The sequence below is a fragment of the Garra rufa genome, chromosome 16 (assembly GCF_049309525.1).
Source record: "Garra rufa chromosome 16, GarRuf1.0, whole genome shotgun sequence".
Taxonomy (NCBI): domain Eukaryota; kingdom Metazoa; phylum Chordata; class Actinopteri; order Cypriniformes; family Cyprinidae; genus Garra; species Garra rufa.
In genome coordinates this window covers 37,192,131-37,215,509 of record NC_133376.1, presented here as the reverse complement: position 1 = coordinate 37,215,509, position 23,379 = coordinate 37,192,131, and the positions used below count along the sequence as shown (strand labels likewise).

Genomic DNA, 23,379 nt, shown 5'->3' with positions numbered 1-23,379 from the left:
TCTAGAAAAGTGCACAGAATTTCTCTGGTCTATTATAAATAATGGATTTTCAGATTTTACAATTTTACCAAGACAAAGGCCGTACATTTTAAATGCATATATCTGTTAAACTTTGTCAGTGTTTAAAAACATATAGATGAACTTAAAACTAATAGACGGACTAAAAGCAACTTTAACTTTTTTTTTTTTTTTTCAGTTCTTGAATCACCAAAATTTTAGCTTTATAGCTTTTATCTTTAGCGTCATGAATGGTTGAGTTGCACATAAGCCTTCAGTATTTGCAGAATTGTATTCGCATTTTATTTTGAGTGTGTACATTCCTTAAGTAATCCACTAAGGTCAGGGTCAGGCTTATTTCAGAAGGGAGTACTTACTATTTTGAATCAAGGGAGTGTTTGAATTCCTTTAACTGATACATCCTACCAATTCATGATCACATGCAACAAAGCTTTTTCCATTTCTACAGATTTTAATTATACCTGGCGATGAATTATTTTTTTTTATTTTTACCATGTATTCTTGTTTATCTGTCTATAAACGCTTTCTGTGGCACTTCTGACCAATAAATGCAATTGAGCAATCAGATTTTTGTGTAATGACCGTTGAGTTATATTTTAGTGATACTACAGAGTAGGACATGGGACAAATTGATTACATAGCACTTGAGTTGTGTATAACTAGATGTTGTTTTTGTCACTGGCAGATGTTTTCATAATTAAAACAATTTAGAGCCCCACTTGTCAAAGTTTAGTGAAATATGTATGTAGGTGTTTTCATATCCAAGAGGTCCTGTGTAATTGCAGGGTGGATGATTGTGAGGGGGTGATATCTCTGAGACAAAGAACGTTCTGTATTGAACGCTGGAATGGCAGGCCCACATGCTAAATAACTCTGAAGCAATGTTCATCAGGCAAAGACCCCCCCCTAGGTTTTCGAGCTAAAGTCTGAATTTCATTTTAAGGATACTAGATTTTTTAGACATTTAAATGTTTAATCTGTATACTAAACTTAATACATTTAGTGAGTGATATTAAGTTACTGCTCTTGTTGGAAAGCATTTTCTTCTGTGCTTTGTATCAATGCTGGAGAAAATTGTGGTATACAGATACTCTGTTCTTAGTAGAAAAATGTAGTTAAACCACTGCTTGGTTCCCAAAGAGAAATCATGCTTGTTTACTTTTGCTTTTTGTTGGAGACTGTATTGCCATCTAGTGGTTGCAGTATTTTTTAAATGTATGAACCGAACTTATCTGTAAAAGCTTAATTTGAATTCAAGACACTAACCCGTTTTTTTTTTTTTTTTTTTTTTTTTTTTTTTTTTAGGAAAGAACAAGGGCTGACACGGTCCACACTAGGGGACAGGTGAAGAAGTAATACATTTAAAGGTATGCAGACTTAATAGTTATAATGTTATAGCTATGTGATGTTAATAGCACTGCAAATTGCATTACAGCAAATTGCAAATTACAAAAATAAAAAAGATTTAGCTTATTTTTTTTCCTGTTTTTAAACTGTATAGCAGTCAACATATACTTACAACAGTTATACTATGGTCTTATTGTATTTAAAACATTTTTTTAAGATGGCTGACGAGCAGGACACAAGGGAAGTGCTTTTCCCACAGTGGATGGGCGCTGATAATGTTGGGCTCACCATAGAACAAAAAGGTCAAGGAGAGATTTTCGTCAAAGAGGTGAAAGATGAGTCCCCTGCTGCTCATTCTGGGAAAGTATATGAAGGTAAGAAGTCAAACAACCCTGCAGGTTGTGATGTAATTATTTTGTTTATTATTCTTCTCTGAACAACATTTGTCCCTTTTTGGTCTTGGGCTATTTTCTATGATCTAATGCTCTTGTATTTCCTCAATATAATTTATCTTTTGTAAACCGTTTATTTTGAACTCAGCATCTACTGCTCTTTGTCACAGGTGACCAAATTGTGGGGGCCACCATTTACTTTGACAACATGAGTTCGGAAGAAACATCTGAACTACTAAAGACTCTAAACAAACATAAGGTTGGACTAAAATTACAAAACAAGACTGGAGACAAGTCACCTTGCCGCTCTCCGGTGGGGACGTTATCATGGGAAGGACGTGGAGGGTTAGGAGGCTCTAGTTCAGACATTCTCCTGGTAAGGTGACCTCAGTGTTGGTCCATGTTTTATTTGGGACTATGGACATGCGAACTATTTCTTTTAAAGTGTTGTCATTCAGCATTGGTACACAAGCATAAGAACAAACATTCCTATGAAGTAGGGATGAACGATATTTAACGGACAGATAAATTATCGACCGATATGGGTAAAAATTACGTCATTTTTATTGCTCCGATAAATAAATGAAACCCGATCCGATAAAGTACTCTTGCTGGTAAATCAATCAATCAGTCTGGTTTATCTGAGATTCATCTGCTTTCCGAGTGCAAGTGACTGCAGCTGTAAACTGCAGTGACTCTCGGCCTTTGTCGCGTTTAAAACGTCATCATCTGTGTCGTCATCATCGCCTTCGCAGGTCTGGAAGTTTTTCACGGTGACAGAGGAGGACAATGCTACTGCTATTTGCAACACATGTTTAGCAAGGATTCTGAGTTTTAACAATCTTATATCTCACTTCAGAGGTCGTCATCACGGTGAATCTGTTTTAGGGGGCCGTTCACATGTCGCGCCTAAAAACGCGTGGAAAACGCTGAAGCGCCGCCTTCTCTTTCTTTCCAAACCCAAAGTCTTTGCCAAACCGCTCTGTAGTTTGAGCTCCAGTGGCGTCTGCCGTTGCTAAGCAGCCATGACATGCGCTCTCCATAAAGACGCGGTAGTTTCAGCAAAGAATAAATTGATTTTCAGCATTAAAAATCGCTTGCAGTAGCTCTGTTATCAAATTTATTTAAAAATGTTTATTCCTGTAAAGCTTTGATAAGCTGTTTCTCCACCTTGCCAGTGCTTTCAGTGTTATTAAGGGAAAGGATGAGGCTGATTGGTTGGTTCATGTCACATGACCTGCGTTGCGCTTGCGGCATTCTGAAGAGTTCAGATGTTTTTAGCTCGATTCTGATGTTTTATTCCCCGCCTTGTACGATTTGGCTGCTGCACACATTCATAATATAATCAATAAGAATGGACTACATGTAAGCTTTACCACAGACATTTGGACATCTGACTTTACTCCATGATGCACTTTTCATTTTTTCCAGGTTGACAAAATGTCAAAGCATTTTATTTTATTTAGAATTGTGGTGCCTTACACAAAAAATAAAAACATTTTTGAAGAGTCAGGACTGTTTGCTATGATTGTTAGACCCAGATATATAATATAAATTTCATTAGTTGATCTTAGATTTTGTATTCTCCTGTGTGCACAAAATTATCATATAAAAATATGAATGTATTGGTTATCGGCATCGGCCAAAAGAAGGACTTAATTATCGGCTATCGGTATCAGTTAGAATTTTTCATATCGTGCATCCCTACTATGAGGTGTAGATTTAGTCAGTATTTCAATATTTAACAAACATTTCTCTCTTGCAAAAATTTCTACTAATTTATCTAATAATCTTTTCCATTTCCTGTAGAGTGGGGATGATGAAGACTACAAGAGAATCTACACCAAGAAGATTAAACCTAGACTAAAGTCCGAGGATCTTGCTGAGGGTGTTGATGTGCGCACAGAACGTCACAGCAGCACAAGCAGTGATGGTTGCACCATTACTACAATCACTCGTCGGATAACTACCTACACTGTGGATGTGCCTGGGGGAACTAGTCAGCAGATTGATCCCTCAAGCCCTGAGTTCAAACTTCAGGTCTTGCAGCATGACCAGTCAGAGGGGGATTCTTCTCAAATCAAATTACCACATAGTACCCTTGTTAGCGGTGCACACGGAGGTATAAAAATGGGGGACATATCTCTTAGCGGACCCCATGTCACTGGCTCCTCTGTGAAGCACTGTAGCATAGGATCTTACAAAGCATCAGGTGAATTAGATGGTAGTGGGAAAGAGATTACAATTAATGTGTCAGACACTGGACTGTCAAGTGGTAAAGGAAAGATGGTGATAGAACATTATGGAAGGACTGAAGCTTCTGCAGGCAGTAGTGATCTCTCTGGCAAAGTAACCATGGGGTTAGACAAAGATGTGACAAATATTTCTTCTCCCTTGGAAGCTGGTTTTAAGGCTTCAGGTATGGGAGGAACTGAGTTTGCTACAGTAAAGGGCCCTGTTCTGGACACCCGTGTTTCAGGTTTTTCCATTAGCGGAGATACAGGGGTCAGTATTGGCAGGCACTCTTTGTCTCAAGTGAATAAGGATGGGTCTGATGATAAAACCAGATTGTCTAAAGTTACCGTAGATGTTCAAAGGCCCAAGGAAGGTCCAAATGTAGAAGTGAATTTTAACAATCAAAATCTAAAAGATGTTAGTCAGAGAGGTTTTAGCATAACTGGGAATCAGGAAATGTCAGCTCCATCATTTAGAATGAAAGACACTAATTTGGAGGGCCCCAAATTGGATACTGATGTGAAACTAGGCTCATTTGGACTTAAAGGTTCAAAGGTTCAGGGAACTGATACAGTAGTAAGTCTCCCTAAAGGTGATGTTAAAATCACTTCACCAGACATGGGCATCAGGGGTCCAGAGTTTCACATTAAAGGACATGAGAGTTCAGTCACAGACATCAAATTTGGTGTGCCATCAATTACTGGTCAAAGAACGCAAAGAACTACGCCAGATGTGGATTTAAGCCTGAAAGGACAAAAAGCGAAAGGAGATGTTAATGTGTCTGTTCCAAATGCCGAATGGAATGTTAAAACATCAAAAGTTGAAATTAAAGGACCAGAACTTGAAGGTGTCAAGGGTGACTTTACTGTTCCAAATGTCAAAGTGTCCTCGTTTGGAATGAAAAGTTCGGAAGTGAGGGGTCCTGATGTTGATGTAAATGTTGCAAAATCCAAAATGGAGATTAAAGCACCGGATGTGCTTATCAAGACTCCAGAGCTTAACATTGGAAGATTTGAAGGAGAAGCCATAGATCCTAATATCAAGATACCATCAGTCTCCGGTCCGAAGATTTCGGTGTCAGATGTCAACTTAAACGTGAAAGGGTCAGCACTGAAAGATGACGTCAGTGTGTCTGCTCCAAAAATGGAAGGAGATGTTAAAGCACCTAAGATTGAAATTGAAGGCACAGACCTTGAAAGTGCTGGGTTTGGTTTTAAGATGCCAAAAATTAGAATGCCTACATTTGGAATCAAAGGTTCAAAAGTGGAGGGCCCTGATGTTGACATAAATCTTCCCAAAGCTGACATTGAAATTAAACCTCAAGATGTGGATATCAAGGGTCCAGAGCTTGAAGGTAATGGAAGAATCAAGGGATCAAAATTCAAAATGACTATGCCAGACGTTGACCTGAAAGGTCCAAAGCTGAAAGGTGATGTTGATGTGTCTGTTCCAAAAGTGGAAGGAGATATTAAAGCACCTAAAGTTGAAATTGAGGGCCCAGACATTGAAGGACCTAGAGGTGGTTTTAAGATGCCAGAAGTAAAAATACCATCATTCGGACTTAAGGGCCCAAAAGTGGAGGGTCCAGATGTTGATGTGAAAATTCCGAAAGCTGATATCAAGGTTAAGGCACCAGATGTGGACATTAAAGCTCCAGAGTTTGACATTGAAGGACCTGAGGGAAAAATCAAGGGCCCCAAATTCGACATGCCATCAGTCTCTGGTCCAAAGGTTTCTATGCCAGATGTTGACTTCAACCTGAAAGGTCCAAAACTGAAAGGTGATGTTGATGTGTCTGTTCCAAAAGTGGAAGGAGATATCAAAGCACCTAAAGTTGAAATTGAAGGCCCAGACATTGAAGGGCCTGAGGGTGGTTTTAAGATGCCAAAGATCAAAATGCCAACGTTTGGAATTAAGGGTCCAAAAGTGGAGGCTCCAGATGTTGATGTGAAAATCCCCAAAGCTGACATCAAGGTTAAAGCTCCAGTTGTGGACATTGAAGGACCTGATGGAAAAATCAAGGGCCCCAATTTCAAGATGCCATCAGTCTCTGGTCCAAAGATTTCTATGCCAGACGTTGACTTCAACCTGAAAGGTCCAAAACTGAAAGGTGATGTTGATGTGTCCGTTCCAAAAGTGGAAGGAGATATCAAAGCACCTAAAGTTGAAATTGAAGGCCCAGACATTGAAGGGCCTGAGGGTGGTTTTAAGATGCCAAAGATCAAAATGCCAACATTTGGATTTAAGGGTCCAAAAGTGGAGGCTCCAGATGTTGATGTGAAAATCCCCAAAGCTGACATCAAGGTTAAAGCTCCAGATGTGGACATCAAAGTTCCAGAGGTTGACATTGAAGGACCTGAGGGAAAAATCAAGGGTCCCAAATTCAATATACCGTCAGTCTCTGGTCCAAAGGTTTCTATGCCAGACGTTGACTTTAACCTGAAAGGTCCAAAACTGAAAGGTGATGTTGATGTGTCTGTTGCAAAAATTGAAGGAGATATTAAAGCACCAAAAGTTGAAATTGAAGGCCCCGAATTTGAAGGACCTGAAGGTGGTTTTAAGATGCCAAAGATCAAAATGCCAACATTCGGATTTAAGGGTCCAAAAGTGGAGGGTCCAGATGTTGATGTGAAAATCCCTAAAGCCGATATCAAGGTTAAAGCACCAGATGTGGACATCAAAGCTCCAGAGGTTGACATTGAAGGACCTGATGGAAAAATCAAGGGCCCCAATTTCAAGATGCCATCAATCTCTGGTCCAAAGATTTCTATGCCAGACGTTGACTTCAACCTGAAAGGTCCAAAACTGAAAGGTGATGTTGATGTGTCTGTTCCAAAAGTGGAAGGAGATATCAGAGCACCTAAAGTTGAAATTGAAGGCCCAGACATTGAAGGGCCTGAGGGTGGTTTTAAGATGCCAAAGATCAAAATGCCAACATTTGGAATTAAGGGTCCAAAAGTAGAGGCTCCAGATGTTGATGTGAAAATCCCCAAAGCTGACATCAAGGTTAAAGCTCCAGTTGTGGACATCAAAGCTCCAGAGGTTGACATTGAAGGACCTGATGGAAAAATCAAGGGCCCCAATTTCAAGATGCCATCAGTCTCTGGTCCAAAGATTTCTATGCCAGACGTTGACTTCAACCTGAAAGGTCCAAAACTGAAAGGTGATGTTGATGTGTCCGTTCCAAAAGTGGAAGGAGATATCAAAGCACCTAAAGTTGAAATTGAAGGCCCAGACATTGAAGGACCTGAGGGTGGTTTTAAGATGCCAAAGATCAAAATGCCATCGTTTGGATTTAAGGGTCCAAAAGTGGAGGGTCCAGATGTTGATGTGAAAATCCCTAAGGCTGACATCGAGGTTAAGGCACCAGATGTAAATATCAAAGCACCAGAGGTTGACATTGAAGGACCTGAGGGAAAAATCAAGGGCTCCAAATTTAAAATGCCATCAATCTCTGGTCCAAACATTTCTATGCCAGACGTTGACTTCAACTTGAAAGGTCCTAAACTGAAAGGTGATGTTGACGTGTCTATTCCAAAAGTGGAAGGAAATGTTAAAGCACCTAAAGTTGAAATTGAAGGCCCAGACTTTGAAGGACCTGAGGGAAAAATCAAGGGCCCCAAGTTCAAGATGCCATCAGTCTCTGGTCCAAAGATTTCTATGCCAGACGTTGACTTTAACCTAAAAGGTCCAAAACTGAAAGGTGATGTTGATGTGTCTGTTCCAAAAGTGGAGGGAGATATTAAAGCACCTAAAGTTGAAATTGAAGGCCCAGACATTGAAGGACCTGAGGGTGGTTTTAAGATGCCAAAGATCAAAATGCCAACATTTGGAATTAAGGGTCCAAAAGTAGAGGCTCCAGATGTTGATGTGAAAATCCCCAAAGCTGACATCAAGGTTAAAGCTCCAGTTGTGGACATCAAAGCTCCAGAGGTTGACATTGAAGGACCTGATGGAAAAATCAAGGGCCCCAATTTCAAGATGCCATCAGTCTCTGGTCCAAAGATTTCTATGCCAGACGTTGACTTCAACCTGAAAGGTCCAAAACTGAAAGGTGATGTTGATGTGTCCGTTCCAAAAGTGGAAGGAGATATCAAAGCACCTAAAGTTGAAATTGAAGGCCCAGACATTGAAGGACCTGAGGGTGGTTTTAAGATGCCAAAGATCAAAATGCCATCGTTTGGATTTAAGGGTCCAAAAGTGGAGGGTCCAGATGTTGATGTGAAAATCCCTAAGGCTGACATCGAGGTTAAGGCACCAGATGTAAATATCAAAGCACCAGAGGTTGACATTGAAGGACCTGAGGGTAAAATCAAGGGCTCCAAATTTAAAATGCCATCAATCTCTGGTCCAAACATTTCTATGCCAGACGTTGACTTCAACTTGAAAGGTCCTAAACTGAAAGGTGATGTTGACGTGTCTATTCCAAAAGTGGAAGGAGATATTAAAGCACCTAAAGTTGAAATTGAAGGCCCAGACTTTGAAGGACCTGAGGGAAAAATCAAGGGCCCCAAGTTCAAGATGCCATCAGTCTCTGGTCCAAAGATTTCTATGCCAGACGTTGACTTTAACCTAAAAGGTCCAAAACTGAAAGGTGATGTTGATGTGTCTGTTCCAAAAGTGGAGGGAGATATTAAAGCACCTAAAGTTGAAATTGAAGGCCCAGACTTTGAAGGACCTGAGGGTGGTTTTAAGATGCCAAAGATCAAAATGCCATCGTTCGGATTTAAGGGTCCAAAAGTGGAGGGTCCAGATGTTGATGTGAAAATCCCTAAAGCTGACATCGAGGTTAAAACACCAGATGTAAATATCAAAGCTCCAGAGGTTGACATTGAAGGACCTGAGGGAAAAATCAAGGGCCCCAAATTCAAGATGCCATCGATCTCTGGTCCAAAGATTTCTATGCCCGACGTTGACTTTAACCTGAAAGGTCCAAAACTGAAAGGTGATGTTGATGTGTCCGTTCCAAAGGTGGAGGGAGATATTAAAGCACCTAAAGTTGAAATTGAAGGCCCAGACTTCGAAGGACCTGAGGGAAAAATCAAGGGCCCCAAATTCAAGATGCCATCAGTCTCTGGTCCAAAGATTTCTATGCCAGACGTTGACTTTAACCTAAAAGGTCCTAAACTGAAAGGTGATGTTGACGTGTCCATTCCAAAAGTGGAAGGTGATATTAAAGCACCTAAAGTTGAAATTGAAGGCCCAGACTTTGAAGGACCTGAGGGTGGTTTTAAGATGCCAAAGATCAAAATGCCATCGTTCGGATTTAAGGGTCCAAAAGTGGAGGTTCCAGATGTTGATGTAAAAATCCCTGAAGCCGACATCGAGGTTAAGGCACCAGATGTAAATATCAAAGCTCCAGAGGTTGACATTGAAGGACCTGAGGGAAAAATCAAGGGCTCCAAATTTAAAATGCCATCAATCTCTGGTCCAAACATTTCTATGCCAGACGTTGACTTTAACCTAAAAGGTCCTAAACTGAAAGGTGATGTTGACGTGTCCATTCCAAAAGTGGAAGGTGATATTAAAGCACCTAAAGTTGAAATTGAAGGCCCAGACTTTGAAGGACCTGAGGGTGGTTTTAAGATGCCAAAGATCAAAATGCCATCGTTCGGATTTAAGGGTCCAAAAGTGGAGGTTCCAGATGTTGATGTAAAAATCTCTAAAGCCGACATCGAGGTTAAGGCACCAGATGTAAATATCAAAGCTCCAGAGGTTGACATTGAAGGACCTGAAGGAAAAATCAAGGGCCCCAAATTCAAGATGCCATCGATCTCTGGTCCAAAGATTTCTATGCCAGACGTTGACTTCAACCTAAAAGGTCCTAAACTGAAAGGTGATGTTGACGTGTCCGTTCCAAAATTGGAAGGAGATATTAAAGCACCTAAAGTTGAAATCGAAGGCCCGGACTTTGAAGGACCTGAGGGAAAAATCAAGGGTTCCAAATTTAAAATGCCATCAATCTCTGGTCCAAAAATTTCTATGCCAGACGTTGACTTCAACTTGAAAGGTCCAAAGCTAAAAGGTGATGTTGACATGTCTGTTCCAAAAGTGGAAGGAGAACTTAAAACACCCGATGTGGATATCAAGGGTCCAGAGCTTGATGTTGAGGGACCCGAGGGAAAAATCAAGGGCCCCAAATTCAAGATGCCATCCATTTCTGGCCCAAAGATTTCTATGCCAGACATTGACTTCAACCTGAAAGGTCCAAAACTGAAAGGTGATGTTGATGTGTCCGTTCCAAAAGTGGAAGGAGATATTAAAGCACCTAAAGTTGAAATTGAAGGACCAGACATTGAAGGACCTGAGGGTGGTTTTAAGATGCCAAAGATCAAAATGCCAACATTTGGATTTAAGGGTCCAAAAGTGGAGGGTCCAGATGTTGACGTGAAAATCCCTAAAACCGACATCGAGGTTAAGGCACCAGATGTAAATATCAAAGCTCCAGAGGTTGACATTGAAGGACCTGAAGGAAAAATCAAGGGCCCCAAATTCAAGATGCCATCGATCTCTGGTCCAAAGATTTCTATGCCAGATGTTGACTTCAACCTGAAAGGTCCAAAACTGAAAGGTGATGTTGATGTGTCTGTTCCAAAAGTGGAAGGAGATATTAAAGCACCTAAAGTTGAAATTGAAGGCCCAGACTTTGAAGGACCTGAAGGAAAAATCAAGGGCCCCAAATTCAAGATGCCATCAATCTCTGGTCCAAAGATTTCTATGCCAGACGTTGACTTCAACTTGAAAGGTCCAAAGCTAAAAGGTGATGTTGACATGTCTGTTCCAAAAGTGGAAGGAGAACTTAAAACACCCGATGTGGATATCAAGGGTCCAGAGCTTGATGTTGAGGGACCTGAGGGAAAAATCAAGGGCCCCAAATTCAAGATGCCATCGATCTCTGGTCCAAAGATTTCTATGCCAGACATTGACTTCAACCTGAAAGGTCCAAAACTGAAAGGTGATGTTGATGTGTCCGTTCCAAAAGTGGAAGGAGATATTAAAGCACCTAAAGTTGAAATTGAAGGCCCAGACTTTGAAGGACCTGAGGGAAAAATCAAGGGCTCCAAATTTAAAATGCCATCAATCTCTGGTCCAAACATTTCTATGCCAGACGTTGACTTCAACCTGAAAGGTCCAAAACTGAAAGGTGATATTGACGTGTCCGTTCCAAAAGTGGAAGGAGATATTAAAGCACCTAAAGTTGAAATTGAAGGCCCAGACTTTGAAGGACCTGAGGGTGGTTTTAAGATGCCAAAGATCAAAATGCCATCGTTCGGATTTAAGGGTCCAAAAGTGGAGGGTCCAGATGTTGATGTGAAAATCCCTAAAGCTGACTTCGAGGTTAAGGCACCAGATGTAAATATCAAAGCTCCAGAGGTTGACATTGAAGGCCCTGAAGGAAAAATCAAGGGCCCCAAATTCAAGATGCCATCAATCTCAGGTCCAAAGATTTCTATGCCAGATGTTGATTTCAATCTGAAAGGTCCTAAACTGAAAGGTGATGTTGACGTGTCCATTCCAAAATTAGAAGGAGAAATTAAGGCACCCAATGTGGATATCAAAGGTCCAGAGCTTGATGTTGAGGGACCCGAAGGAAAAATCAAGGGCCCCAAATTCAAGATGCCATCAATTTCTGGTCCAAAAATGTCTATGCCAGATGTTGACTTCAACCTGAAAGGTCCAAAATTGAAAGGTGATGTTGACTTGTCTGTTCCAAAAGTGGAAGGAGATATTAAAGCACCTAAAGTTGAAATTGAAGGCCCAGACATTGAGGGACCTGAGGGAAAAATCAAGGGCCCCAAATTCAAGATGCCATCAATCTCAGGTCCAAAAATTTCTATGCCAGATGTTGACTTCAACCTGAAAGGTCCAAAATTGAAAGGTGATGTTGACTTGTCAGTTCCAAAAGTGGAAGGAGAAATTAAAGTGCCCGATGTGGATGTTAAGGGTCCAGAGCTCGATATTGAGGGACCAGAAGGAAAAATTAAGGGCCCCAAATTCAAGATGCCCTCCATCACTGGTCCAAAGATTTCTATGCCTGATATGGATTTCAACCTAAAAGGTCCTAAACTGAAAGGTGATGTTGATGTGTCAATTCCAAAAGTTGAAGGAGGCATTAAAACACCAGAAATGGATATCACGGGGCCAGAACTTGACATAGAATTACCTGAAGGAAAAATCAAGGGCCCAAAAGTCAAGATGCCATCAGCTGAAGGCCCTAATGTTGATGTAAATTTTCCAGAAACAAACGTGAAAAAGCCAAAATTCAAAATGCCCAAGTTTGGATTTAAAGGGCCAAAGATTGAAGCACCTGATGTTGATGTCAAACTTCCGAAAGGATCTAAAGTGAAAGGTCAAGCTGGTGTCAGTTTGGAGGGTGATGTCAATTTGCCAAAACTGGAAGTTGATTCTCCAAGTGCAGAAGTTAAAAGTCCAGAGGGAGGATTTAAGATGCCAAAATTTAAAATGCCAAAATTTGGTTTTAAATCACCCAAAGGAGATGTTGATGTTGGTGTACCTAGTGGTGATGTTGGTTTAAAATCACCTGATATTGACGTCAAAACTCCTGATCTCGACATTGAAGGACCTGAGGGAAAAATCAAAGGTCCCAAGTTCAAAATGCCTTCCATGTCAGGTCCAAAGATCTCTATGCCAGATGTAGACTTCAATCTTAAAGGCCCCAAAGTTAAGGGTGATATGGATGTGTCTGTACCAAAGATTTCAGGGGACATAAAGGCACCAAAAGTGGACATTGAAGGTCCTGATGTTGATATCGAGGGCCCAGAAGGTGGCATCAAGATGCCTAAGTTCAAAATGCCATCATTTGGATTGAAAGGTCCTAAAGTGGAGGGCCCAGATGTTGACATCAATCTCCCCAGAGCAGATGTAGACATTAAAGGACCTGAATTTGACATCAAAACTCCTGATCTCGACATTGAGGGACCTGAAGGGAAAATCAAAGGTCCCAAGTTCAAAATGCCTTCCATGTCAGGTCCAAAGATCTCTATGCCAGATGTAGACTTCAATCTTAAAGGCCCCAAAGTTAAGGGTGATATGGATGTGTCTGTACCAAAGATTTCAGGGGACATAAAGGCACCAAAAGTGGACATTGAAGGTCCTGATGTTGATATCGAGGGCCCAGAAGGTGGCATCAAGATGCCTAAGTTCAAAATGCCATCATTTGGATTGAAAGGTCCTAAAGTGGAGGGCCCAGATGTTGACATCAATCTCCCCAGAGCAGATGTTGACATTAAAGGACCTGAATTTGACATCAAAACTCCTGATCTCGACATCGAGGGACCTGAGGGGAAAATTAAAGGCCCGAAGTTCAAAATGCCTTCGATATCGGGTCCAAAGATCTCTATGCCAGATGTCAATCTAAATCTTAAAGGCCCAAAAGTCAAGGGTGATATGGATGTCTCTGCACCAAAGATATCAGGGGACATAAAAGCTCCAAAAGTGGACATTGAAGGACCTGATGTTGATATTGAGGGTCCAGAAGGTGGCTTCAAGATGCCTAAAATCAAAATGCCATCATTTGGACTCAAAGGTCCTAAAGTGGAGGGCCCAGATGTTGACCTTAATCTCCCTGAAGCAGATGTTGACATTAAAGGACCTAAAATTGACATCAAATCTCCTGATCTCGACATTGAGGGACCTGAAGGGAAAATCAAAGGTCCCAAGTTCAAAATGCCTTCCATGTCAGGTCCAAAGATCTCTATGCCAGATGTAGACTTCAATCTTAAAGGCCCCAAAGTTAAGGGTGATATGGATGTGTCTGTACCAAAGATTTCAGGGGACATAAAGGCACCAAAAATGGACATTGAAGGTCCTGATGTTGATATCGAGGGCCCGGAAGGTGGCATCAAGATGCCTAAATTCAAAATGCCGTCATTTGGATTCAAAGGTCCTAAAGTGGAGGGCCCAGATGTTGACATCAATCTCCCTAAAGCAGATGTTGACATTAAAGGACCTAAAATTGACATCAAATCTCCTGATCTCGACATTGAGGGACCTGAAGGGAAAATCAAAGGTCCCAAGTTCAAAATGCCTTCCATGTCAGGTCCAAAGATCTCTATGCCAGATGTAGACTTCAATCTTAAAGGCCCCAAAGTTAAGGGTGATATGGATGTGTCTGTACCAAAGATTTCAGGGGACATAAAGGCACCAAAAGTGGACATTGAAGGTCCTGATGTTGATATCGAGGGCCCGGAAGGTGGCATCAAGATGCCTAAATTCAAAATGCCATCATTTGGATTCAAAGGTCCTAAAGTGGAGGGCCCAGATGTTGACATCAATCTCTCCAGAGCAGATGTAGACATTAAAGGACCTGAATTTGACATCAAAACTCCTGATCTCGACATTGAGGGACCTGAAGGGAAAATCAAAGGTCCCAAGTTCAAAATGCCTTCCATGTCAGGTCCAAAGATCTCTATGCCAGATGTAGACTTCAATCTTAAAGGCCCCAAAGTTAAGGGTGATATGGATGTGTCTGTACCAAAGATTTCAGGGGACATAAAGGCACCAAAAGTGGACATTGAAGGTCCTGATGTTGATATCGAGGGCCCGGAAGGTGGCATCAAGATGCCTAAATTCAAAATGCCATCATTTGGATTCAAAGGTCCTAAACTGGAGGGCCCAGATGTTGACATCAATCTCCCCAGAGCAGATGTAGACATTAAAGGACCTGAATTTGACATCAAAACTCCTGATCTCGACATTGAGGGACCTGAAGGGAAAATCAAAGGTCCCAAGTTCAAAATGCCTTCCATGTCAGGTCCAAAGATCTCTATGCCAGATGTAGACTTCAATATTAAAGGCCCCAAAGTTAAGGGTGATATGGATGTGTCTGTACCAAAGATTTCAGGGGACATAAAGGCACCAAAAGTGGACATTGAAGGTCCTGATGTTGATATCGAGGGCCCGGAAGGTGGCATCAAGATGCCTAAATTCAAAATGCCATCATTTGGATTCAAAGGTCCTAAAGTGGAGGGCCCAGATGTTGACATCAATCTCCCTAAAGCAGATGTTGACATTAAAGGACCTAAAATTGACATCAAATCTCCTGATCTCGACATTGAGGGACCTGAAGGGAAAATCAAAGGTCCCAAGTTCAAAATGCCTTCCATGTCAGGTCCAAAGATCTCTATGCCAGATGTAGACTTCAATCTTAAAGGCCCCAAAGTTAAGGGTGATATGGATGTGTCTGTACCAAAGATTTCAGGGGACATAAAGGCACCAAAAGTGGACATTGAAGGTCCTGATGTTGATATCGAGGGCCCGGAAGGTGGCATCAAGATGCCTAAATTCAAAATGCCATCATTTGGATTCAAAGGTCCTAAAGTGGAGGGCCCAGATGTTGACATCAATCTCTCCAGAGCAGATGTAGACATTAAAGGACCTGAATTTGACATCAAAACTCCTGATCTCGACATTGAGGGACCTGAAGGGAAAATCAAAGGTCCCAAGTTCAAAATGCCTTCCATGTCAGGTCCAAAGATCTCTATGCCAGATGTAGACTTCAATCTTAAAGGCCCCAAAGTTAAGGGTGATATGGATGTGTCTGTACCAAAGATTTCAGGGGACATAAAGGCACCAAAAGTGGACATTGAAGGTCCTGATGTTGATATCGAGGGCCCGGAAGGTGGCATCAAGATGCCTAAATTCAAAATGCCATCATTTGGATTCAAAGGTCCTAAACTGGAGGGCCCAGATGTTGACATCAATCTCCCTAAAGCAGATGTTGACATTAAAGGACCTAAAATTGACATCAAATCTCCTGATCTCGACATTGAGGGACCTGAAGGGAAAATCAAAGGTCCCAAGTTCAAAATGCCTTCCATGTCAGGTCCAAAGATCTCTATGCCAGATGTAGACTTCAATCTTAAAGGCCCCAAAGTTAAGGGTGATATGGATGTGTCTGTACCAAAGATTTCAGGGGACATAAAGGCACCAAAAGTGGACATTGAAGGTCCTGATGTTGATATCGAGGGCCCAGAAGGTGGCATCAAGATGCCTAAATTCAAAATGCCATCATTTGGATTCAAAGGTCCTAAACTGGAGGGCCCAGATGTTGACATCAATCTCCCCAGAGCAGATGTAGACATTAAAGGACCTGAATTTGACATCAAAACTCCTGATCTCGACATTGAGGGACCTGAAGGGAAAATCAAAGGTCCCAAGTTCAAAATGCCTTCCATGTCAGGTCCAAAGATCTCTATGCCAGATGTAGACTTCAATCTTAAAGGCCCCAAAGTTAAGGGTGATATGGATGTGTCTGTACCAAAGATTTCAGGGGACATAAAGGCACCAAAAGTGGACATTGAAGGTCCTGATGTTGATATCGAGGGCCCGGAAGGTGGCATCAAGATGCCTAAATTCAAAATGCCATCATTTGGATTCAAAGGTCCTAAAGTGGAGGGCCCAGATGTTGACATCAATCTCCCTAAAGCAGATGTTGACATTAAAGGACCTAAAATTGACATCAAAACTCCTGATCTCGACATTGAGGGACCTGAAGGGAAAATCAAAGGTCCCAAGTTCAAAATGCCTTCCATGTCAGGTCCAAAGATCTCTATGCCAGATGTAGACTTCAATCTTAAAGGCCCCAAAGTTAAGGGTGATATGGATGTGTCTGTACCAAAGATTTCAGGGGACATAAAGGCACCAAAAGTGGACATTGATGATCCTGATGTTGATATCGAGGGCCCGGAAGGTGGCATCAAGATGCCTAAATTCAAAATGCCATCATTTGGATTCAAAGGTCCTAAAGTGGAGGGCCCAGATGTTGACATCAATCTCCCTAAAGCAGATGTTGACATTAAAGGACCTAAAATTGACATCAAATCTCCTGATCTCGACATTGAGGGACCTGAAGGGAAAATCAAAGGTCCCAAGTTCAAAATGCCTTCCATGTCAGGTCCAAAGATCTCTATGCCAGATGTAGACTTCAATCTTAAAGGCCCCAAAGTTAAGGGTGATATGGATGTGTCTGTACCAAAGATTTCAGGGGACATAAAGGCACCAAAAGTGGACATTGAAGGTCCTGATGTTGATATCGAGGGCCCAGAAGGTGGCATCAAGATGCCTAAATTCAAAATGCCATCATTTGGATTCAAAGGTCCTAAACTGGAGGGCCCAGATGTTGACATCAATCTCCCCAGAGCAGATGTAGACATTAAAGGACCTGAATTTGACATCAAAACTCCTGATCTCGACATTGAGGGACCTGAAGGGAAAATCAAAGGTCCCAAGTTCAAAATGCCTTCCATGTCAGGTCCAAAGATCTCTATGCCAGATGTAGACTTCAATCTTAAAGGCCCCAAAGTTAAGGGTGATATGGATGTGTCTGTACCAAAGATTTCAGGGGACATAAAGGCACCAAAAGTGGACATTGAAGGTCCTGATGTTGATATCGAGGGCCCGGAAGGTGGCATCAAGATGCCTAAATTCAAAATGCCATCATTTGGATTCAAAGGTCCTAAACTGGAGGGCCCAGATGTTGACATCAATCTCCCTAAAGCAGATGTTGACATTAAAGGACCTAAAATTGACATCAAATCTCCTGATCTCGACATTGAGGGACCTGAAGGGAAAATCAAAGGTCCCAAGTTCAAAATGCCTTCCATGTCAGGTCCAAAGATCTCTATGCCAGATGTAGACTTCAATCTTAAAGGCCCCAAAGTTAAGGGTGATATGGATGTGTCTGTACCAAAGATTTCAGGGGACATAAAGGCACCAAAAGTGGACATTGAAGGTCCTGATGTTGATATCGAGGGCCCGGAAGGTGGCATCAAGATGCCTAAATTCAAAATGCCATCATTTGGATTCAAAGGTCCTAAACTGGAGGGCCCAGATGTTGACATCAATCTCCCTAAAGCAGATGTTGACATTAAAGGACCTAAAATTGACATCAAATCTCCTGATCTCGACATTGAGGGACCTGAAGGGAAAATCAAAGGTCCCAAGTTCAAAATGCCTTCCATGTCAGGTCCAAAGATCTCTATGCCAGATGTAGACTTCAATCTTAAAGGCCCCAAAGTTAAGGGTGATATGGATGTGTCTGTACCAAATATTTCAGGGGACATAAAGGCACCAAAAGTGGACATTGATGGTCCTGATGTTGATATCGAGGGCCCGGAAGGTGGCATCAAGATGCCTAAATTCAAAATGCCATCATTTGGATTCAAAGGTCCTAAAGTGGAGGGCCCAGATGTTGACATCAATCTCCCTAAAGCAGATGTTGACATTAAAGGACCTAAAATTGACATCAAATCTCCTGATCTCGACATTGAGGGACCTGAAGGGAAAATCAAAGGTCCCAAGTTCAAAATGCCTTCCATGTCAGGTCCAAAGATCTCTATGCCAGATGTAGACTTCAATCTTAAAGGCCCCAAAGTTAAGGGTGATATGGATGTGTCTGTACCAAAGATTTCAGGGGACATAAAGGCACCAAAAGTGGACATTGAAGGTCCTGATGTTGATATCGAGGGCCCAGAAGGTGGCATCAAGATGCCTAAATTCAAAATGCCATCATTTGGATTCAAAGGTCCTAAACTGGAGGGCCCAGATGTTGACATCAATCTCCCCAGAGCAGATGTAGACATTAAAGGACCTGAATTTGACATCAAAACTCCTGATCTCGACATTGAGGGACCTGAAGGGAAAATCAAAGGTCCCAAGTTCAAAATGCCTTCCATGTCAGGTCCAAAGATCTCTATGCCAGATGTAGACTTCAATCTTAAAGGCCCCAAAGTTAAGGGTGATATGGATGTGTCTGTACCAAAGATTTCAGGGGACATAAAGGCACCAAAAGTGGACATTGAAGGTCCTGATGTTGATATCGAGGGCCCGGAAGGTGGCATCAAGATGCCTAAATTCAAAATGCCATCATTTGGATTCAAAGGTCCTAAACTGGAGGGCCCAGATGTTGACATCAATCTCCCTAAAGCAGATGTTGACATTAAAGGACCTAAAATTGACATCAAATCTCCTGATCTCGACATTGAGGGACCTGAAGGGAAAATCAAAGGTCCCAAGTTCAAAATGCCTTCCATGTCAGGTCCAAAGATCTCTATGCCAGATGTAGACTTCAATCTTAAAGGCCCCAAAGTTAAGGGTGATATGGATGTGTCTGTACCAAAGATTTCAGGGGACATAAAGGCACCAAAAGTGGACATTGAAGGTCCTGATGTTGATATCGAGGGCCCGGAAGGTGGCATCAAGATGCCTAAATTCAAAATGCCATCATTTGGATTCAAAGGTCCTAAACTGGAGGGCCCAGATGTTGACATCAATCTCCCTAAAGCAGATGTTGACATTAAAGGACCTAAAATTGACATCAAATCTCCTGATCTCGACATTGAGGGACCTGAAGGGAAAATCAAAGGTCCCAAGTTCAAAATGCCTTCCATGTCAGGTCCAAAGATCTCTATGCCAGATGTAGACTTCAATCTTAAAGGCCCCAAAGTTAAGGGTGATATGGATGTGTCTGTACCAAAGATTTCAGGGGACATAAAGGCACCAAAAGTGGACATTGAAGGTCCTGATGTTGATATAGAGGGCCCGGAAGGTGGCTTTAAGATGCCTAAAATCAAAATGCCATCACTTGGATTCAAAGGGCCTAAAGTGGAGGGCCCAGATGTTGACATCAATCTCCCTAAAGCAGATGTTGATATTAAAGGACCTGGAATTAATGTTGATGCTCCTGATCTTGACATTGAGGGACCTGAGGGAAAAATCAAAGGTCCAAAGTTCAAAATGCCTAACATATCAGGTCCAAAAGTCTCTATGCCAGATGTAGACTTCAATCTTAAAGGCCCCAGAGTTAAGGGTGATATGGATGTTTCTGTACCAAAGATTTCAGGGGACATGAAGGCACCAAAAGTGAACATCGAAGGTCCTGATGTTGATGTGGAGGGCCCTGAAGGTGGCTTCAAGATGCCTAAAATCAAAATGCCATCACTTGGATTCAAAGGGCCTAAAGTGGAGGGCCCAGATGTTGACATTAATCTCCCTAAAGCAGATGTTGATATTAAAGGACCTGGAATTAATGTTAATGCTCCTGATCTTGACATTGAGGGACCTGATGGAAAAATCAAAGGTCCCAAGTTCAAAATGCCTACGATATCGGGTCCAAATGTCTCTATGCCAGATGTAGACTTCAATCTTAAAGGCCCCAAAGTTAAGGGTGATATTTCAGGTGACATAAGGGGACCAAAAGTGAACATCGAAGGTCCTGATGTTGATATAGAGGGCCCTGAAGGTGGCATCAGGATGCCTAAAATCCAAATGCCATCATTTGGACTCAAAGGTTCTAAAGTGGAGGGTCCAGATGTTGACATCAATCTCCCCAAAGCAGATGTTGACATTAAAGGACCTGAATTTGATGTGAAAGCTCCTGGTCTTGATTTTGAAGGACCTGAGGGTGGTTTTAAACAGGTTAAGTTCCCAAAATTCAAAGGTCCCAGCTTTGGAATGAAGTCTTCAGGTGGCAGTCTTTCAATACCTGAAAAAGATATGGATGTCAACATCAGTGGACCAGATGCAAATATCAAAGTGCCAAAAACGAAAAAATCAAAATTTTCATTTGGAGTTAAGAGTCCAAAATTAGATGCTGAAATTCCTGATGCTGGTGGTAGTGTAGAAGGGCCTGATGTGAACATCGATGTGAAAGGAAAGAAGGGTAAATTCAAGTTGCCTAAAGGGAAGGGGAAGTCCAAAACCTTTGATGGTGATATGTTGGAGACAGATAAACCTGACATACAGATGAAGTCCGGCAAAGTAAAGAAACCTCTTTTTGGAAAGTTACATTTTCCCGATGTGGAATTTGACATCAAATCTCCAAAAGCTAAAGGTTCATCCACGTCTGGAACTATGAAATCATCGGTTGAAATGCCTTCAGCAGGCTTTAAAACTAATATTCAGACATCAGATGCTAGTTTGGACAGTCCTGATTTCAAAACAAAAGGAGGGAAAATCAAAACGCCTAAAGTCGGCATCTCTGGCCCAGAGATAAAAAGCCCTGGACTGGACGCAGCATTAGAGGTTCCGGAAAAGACTTTTCGTGCCCCAGATGTCAGTGTAGCAGGATCAGGCATTAATGGTAAAGGCAGGGCTAAAATTGACATGGAAGGAAAAATGCAGAATGTTGAGTTGACAGTGCCTGGTGTAAATGTCCATGGTGGTGCTTTAGATGCAGATTTAAATCTCACTGAACAAAAAGGAGCAAAAGGGAGCATTGAAATACCAGGCTTTAATGTAAGAGGACAAAAGGGAGGGACTGCAAGTGGGTTAGACGTGAAGTCAGATGCATCAGTATCTGGTGTGATGGAGTACCAAGAAGGTAGTGTGACCTTTCCTAAAATCAAAGTACCAAAGTTTGGTGTTGCATTGCCTAGAGTAGATGGAGGAGAGATGGGAGTTGATGTACGTTCACGTGAATTGGCTGCTGGTTCTCAAGTCAGTTCCCAAAGTCTGGAAATAGAGAGCCCTGATATCAAAAGCAGTGGTGGAAAAGTGAAAGTCAAAATGCCAAAATTATTTGCCAAATCTAAATCTAAAGGTGGCAGTGCAGCTGATCTTACTGTTGAGGGAGAAGATATCAACGTTACCAGTAAAGGTAGCGCAAAGGTGTCCAAGGAATTGAGCCTTAGTTCTGGGGAATTGACAGGTGGCAAGTTGACAGTGGAGGGAAGCTCTGGGTTTAAGGTTTCACCAAAGAGTAAATCTGCCTCCCTTGACCTCTTCAAAAAAACACGACATCACTCCTCCGTAAGTGATGAGGGAAGTTTAGCTTCCCCTCTTTCTGCTGAAGGCCACTTACAAGCAGAGGGTGGCGACATTTCTGCTGATATTGGAGAAAAGTCTAAAGGCAAAAAAGGAAAGTTGAAGTTCTCGACAATTGGAGGTTTTAGCTCGAAAAGTAAAGGTTCATATGAAGTGGCAGATGAAAGTGAGGTTAGGATTGAGGGTGCTGGTGGAGTTGTTCAGTCTTCAAAGAAGTCCAGAATGTCGTCAACATCTAGCAGCGAAAGTGGTTCAAAAGGCAGTTTTTGGTTACCACAACTTGAAATAGCGGTTTCGCCAAAGAAATAGTTCATGCTCGTATCTATACACAGTACATTCACATGCACATTTTTTTTGTCAGTCTAGATGACCATGTGTAAATCTGTCTTTCATTTAAACAATAGTGCACTGCCGTATTGACCGTTTCTTCAATTCCCACATATGTTCTTTACAGGCATTGATATATATAAATATTTTTTTTGAATCACAATTTAACTGTAAATAAGAGAAATCTGTTATGTAATTTTAATTGTCTTGTAGATAGGAAATACAAATCCAATCCAACAATGTGTGTAGTTAATATAAAAAAAATCATCTGTCATCTTGATAACTTCTATTTTTGTACCTTTGAACGTTTTGGAATTCTGTTGTCCTTTTTAAAATTGTCTGGACACATTTAAATGCAAGAGGAGTGATTTTTAGATTAGATTTGAATGGATTTTAAGACTTCAGCTTCACTTATGCAATTAGTGCTGTATCATATGTACTCATTGCATATGAATAACTCATTGGAGCAGTGCAAAACCAGATCTCATCAGTGAGCGCAGTGAAGTTTAAGGGCTGTACAAACTGTAAATAAATTGATTTGAAACAGATCCATGGGATAACGTAACTTTGTGTCCCAACTATTATGACAGTTCAGATATTCTGTTATAGAATTTACACAGAGATTATAATCTTCTAAAGTATTTATATCCAAGACTGTCTTTTTCAATGATTTCTTGAATCTCTTTAAAATGCACACCAGGAAGCAGCTGGCAAAAGCTGGGGCTTGCTTTTGATTTTTTTTAATGGTCTCTAAGGCATTTATTCTTGGTTATGTCTTCCACATTTCTTTACATCAAGTTGACTCTCTCTCTTCCTCTCACTAAATGTATGAAATGTTGTGCTGTCATGTGGTGATATAACTACAGGAATGCTAATGCTGTTGTTAAAACATTAATATTTTGAAGAGGCATAAAATGTGCATTGCCCTTGTAAATAATGGGACATTTAGGCTGCAAGTTTCTAACTGTTTTTTTCCCCCTTGTATCTGTTGCAAAAAAATTTAAATAAAGTGATCAATTATCAATACATGCGTATTGAATGTGACTCATTTGCATTACAGTGCTAAAAATGGACATGGATGCACAAATCCTCTGTATTGTAATGTAAAACTACACACAGAAAAGTTTTGTTGTGACTTTAATATTGTCACAGAACTCCTAAAAACAAGGTTGAATCTAACCATTATGCTTTTAGCTTTCTATGAATACTTTGATAGGAGCCAAAACCAAGAAAACAGGAAATGGGCTTTCCTGTCCTGGTTCTTCAAACCAGTACT

At 41.3% G+C, this 23,379-nt stretch overlaps 1 protein-coding gene across 1 annotated transcript; it reads left to right on the top strand.

Moving 5' to 3' along the window:
• Window positions 1-1,582: 1,582 nt before the first annotated feature.
• ahnak (AHNAK nucleoprotein) lies at window positions 1,583-23,129 on the top strand. Its single transcript, XM_073820841.1, has 12 exons — window positions 1,583-1,739; window positions 1,928-2,133; window positions 3,567-4,521; window positions 4,609-5,175; window positions 5,248-12,133; window positions 12,407-13,097; window positions 13,260-13,848; window positions 14,011-14,919; window positions 15,082-16,347; window positions 16,510-18,489; window positions 18,652-19,203; window positions 19,366-23,129. Exons 1-12 carry the CDS (start codon window positions 1,583-1,585, stop codon window positions 22,083-22,085), a joined length of 17,478 nt encoding a protein of 5,825 aa, XP_073676942.1. The 3' UTR covers window positions 22,086-23,129.
• The last annotated feature ends 250 nt before the right edge of the window (window positions 23,130-23,379 follow it).